The sequence below is a fragment of the Coniophora puteana genome, assembly GCF_000271625.1.
Source record: "Coniophora puteana RWD-64-598 SS2 unplaced genomic scaffold CONPUscaffold_6, whole genome shotgun sequence".
Taxonomy (NCBI): domain Eukaryota; kingdom Fungi; phylum Basidiomycota; class Agaricomycetes; order Boletales; family Coniophoraceae; genus Coniophora; species Coniophora puteana.
Genome location: NW_006913058.1, coordinates 695171 through 697886, shown reverse-complemented (window position 1 = coordinate 697886; position 2716 = coordinate 695171). Strand labels below are relative to the sequence as shown.

The 2716-nt window shown below is 58.0% G+C and overlaps 1 protein-coding gene across 1 annotated transcript; it reads left to right on the top strand.

The window, feature by feature from the left end:
• Window positions 1-1260: 1260 nt before the first annotated feature.
• Window positions 1261-2716, top strand: CONPUDRAFT_153663 (uncharacterized protein; the record flags this gene model as incomplete). The annotated part of the gene is made up of 2 exons (XM_007770341.1): window positions 1261-1334; window positions 1390-2716. The coding sequence occupies 2 exons, from the start codon at window positions 1261-1263 to the stop codon at window positions 2714-2716; spliced, it is 1401 nt and encodes a 466-aa protein (XP_007768531.1).

Here is a 2716-nt window from a genome sequence, read left to right as displayed (position 1 = left end):
CGCGAGAATCAACCACCTTTGCCTGCTCACTGATTGCCAATCCAACAGTACCACCTTGAAGTCTTACCGCTCTCAATAGGATATATCCAGGATAAACCACGGATTACAGCTGGGCCACAATCACACCATCAGACTCCTTCTTCACGTTGTCGGTCTTTGCTTCCAATTCTCCCCCGTTGTCAACTTGCCATGATAACGGCTTCCGGTGATGGACCACGGGTTGAAGTTGAGGACCCATTTTCCTGCTGATGCGCGCAACCGGCCAGCTGAAGCTTGGTGAAGCTGATCAGCCTGCAGCGCCAGCCCTCCACATCTTGGATGTCGTCAAGTTCGCACGGCCTTCTCCTCTCCTGCACCGCCAAACTAGCACCAGGGGGGACATGCTGAACACGGCGGCGCAACGACTGACAAAGAACACCAGAGAACACCTTCATCGTCCAAAACTCGGCTTGGCGTCGAACATATGGACAGAGGGCTGTACATATGATCGACGGCAACCGCTCAGACAGGCTCAACCGGGGATGATCGTGCAAGGCATTGAGTGCGCGCCGGAAGCTTTGTCTGACGCTAGCATCTGATACGCATCGCCTCAATGTCGTTTTTGATGCATCACCAGATGCGCCCGAGTGATTGAGGCTCTTATGCAGTAAGTTTCCAAGTCCGTCTAGCTGCAAATCCTGTGCTGTGCTTGTGATGAAGGTCAACGAACAAATTCGGTTCTCAATGTTCACCGCTGCTTTCTCGGTGGGCAGGCAGGTGCAGGCTCGCTCGGCTGCTGTTTGCTGTCTGACTATGGGGCCATGCTTGGGGCCATGCATTACATGAGCGCCAATCAATCATAGTGAATGCTTCTACTCAGGTGCCTTACCAAGAGCATCATGCAGAGATCTGGATATCCTCCTAGGTAACAGGAGGCTATGTAGCTGCCAGGATTGATGGAGTCGTAACTCTGTTTCATCATCGCGCCTCATTTCCTGCTGCATCGCATCAATGCCGAGCAGACTACCATCGCGCCCAGGAGCCTATAAAGAGGGCCTCGCATCCGCCTCCTGCTCATCCTCAGCCTCTTCTCTTCGTTCTCGGCCCATTGGTTAGGTACTGGCTAGTGAGTATCCCAGCTCTACTTTCGACTGCTCATTATCTAACTATGTCCTCCTCAGCCGACCTGTTCACTCTTTGTTGATAAACTATTGCCTGTTGAACGTCCATCCACGTCCTTTGATCACACACCCTTTGCTATCTACTCGATCTACAGTCATCATGCGCTTCTTCGCTCTCTCCGCTGCCATCATCGCCATTGTCGCCCCCGTCCTCGCGGCTCCCACTCCCTTTGCGTATGTAATCACCCTCGCTTCGCGCAAGTTACCTGTACTTATATTGTCTTTACAGTCCCCAGGGTGCTCACGTCGCTCGTGATGACATCAAGTCTGAGATTTCGACGCTCATCAACGATGCCCAGTCCTCCGGTCTCATCAACTCGACCGAGGCTGGTCAGCTTGAGCAGATCGTGAACTTGGTTAACCCTCAGGACATGCAAATGCTCCTTGGCGCGATCCAAACTGATCTCCAGGGCTTCCTCAGCATGCTGTCCAGCTCTACCCAGGCTAGCAAGCGCGACGCCGCTAGCGACCTCGACAGCTTGATTCAGCAGGCTCAGTCTGCTGGCATCCTCTCCCAGCAGGCGGCCAGCGTCCTCGAGGGCATTGTGGCCGCCGGCGAGGCGGCTGCCCCCGAGATCGAGGCTATCATCAACCAGCTCAAGGGCCAGCTCCAGGCCGCGGGCGTCAGCAAGCGCGACAACTGGGTAACCAAGATCGAGACCGATGCTGCTCAAGCCGTCTCTCTTGGCATCATCTCCCAAACAACCGCCGATGGTATCGATGCCGCTGCCCTCATGGCTGAGAACGATACCGCCAAACTCGAGCAGATCTACAATGAGGTCGTCGGGTACCTCCAGGCTGCTGGTATCACCCCCAGCGCCAAGAGGACTGACTGGGTCTCGATGGTCGAGGACGTGACCGCCCAGGCCCTCGCTGCTGGTCTCATCAACCAGGCTGAGTCCGACTTCATCGACGGTGTCGCTACTTCGGCCTCCACCGACGCTACCAAGCTCCAGGGCCTCTACAACCAGGTTGTCAGCTACCTCAAGGCTGCTGGCATCGTCCCGAGCGCGCGTGACTCCAACCCGGCTCAGGATCTCGAGACCCTCATCAACGACGCTGTGAACGCTGGTGTCCTTACCCAGCAGGACGCTCAGGTTTTCGACAGCCTGATCAACTCGTTCAGCTCTAGCCAGATCGAGAACCTCATCAACCAGCTCAAGAGCCAGCTCGGCCTGCAGAGGCGCCACATCCCCTTCCCGACTCTCGGCCCCCACCCTCCCTTCCCCTCGAACCTGCCTCCGTTCCCCACGCTTGGCCCGGTCCCCCAGGTGCCCAAGAACAAGCGCGTCATGCCCCTCGAGCCCCTCCCGCCTTCCTCGGGTGAGCCCAAGTGGGCCCCTGGTCCCGTAGTCGTTGCTGACGTCGAGGCGCGCCACATCCCCTTCCCGACGTTGGGCCCCATCCCTACGCTGCCCTCCGACCTGCCGCCCCACCCCACTCTCCCTCCCACCCCGACGCTGGGCCCGCACCCCTCGGGCAGCATCACGCTCCCGCCGGTTCCCACCCTCGGGCCCACGCCTACTCTCCCGGGCCGTGCCGTTGACCTCGACTAA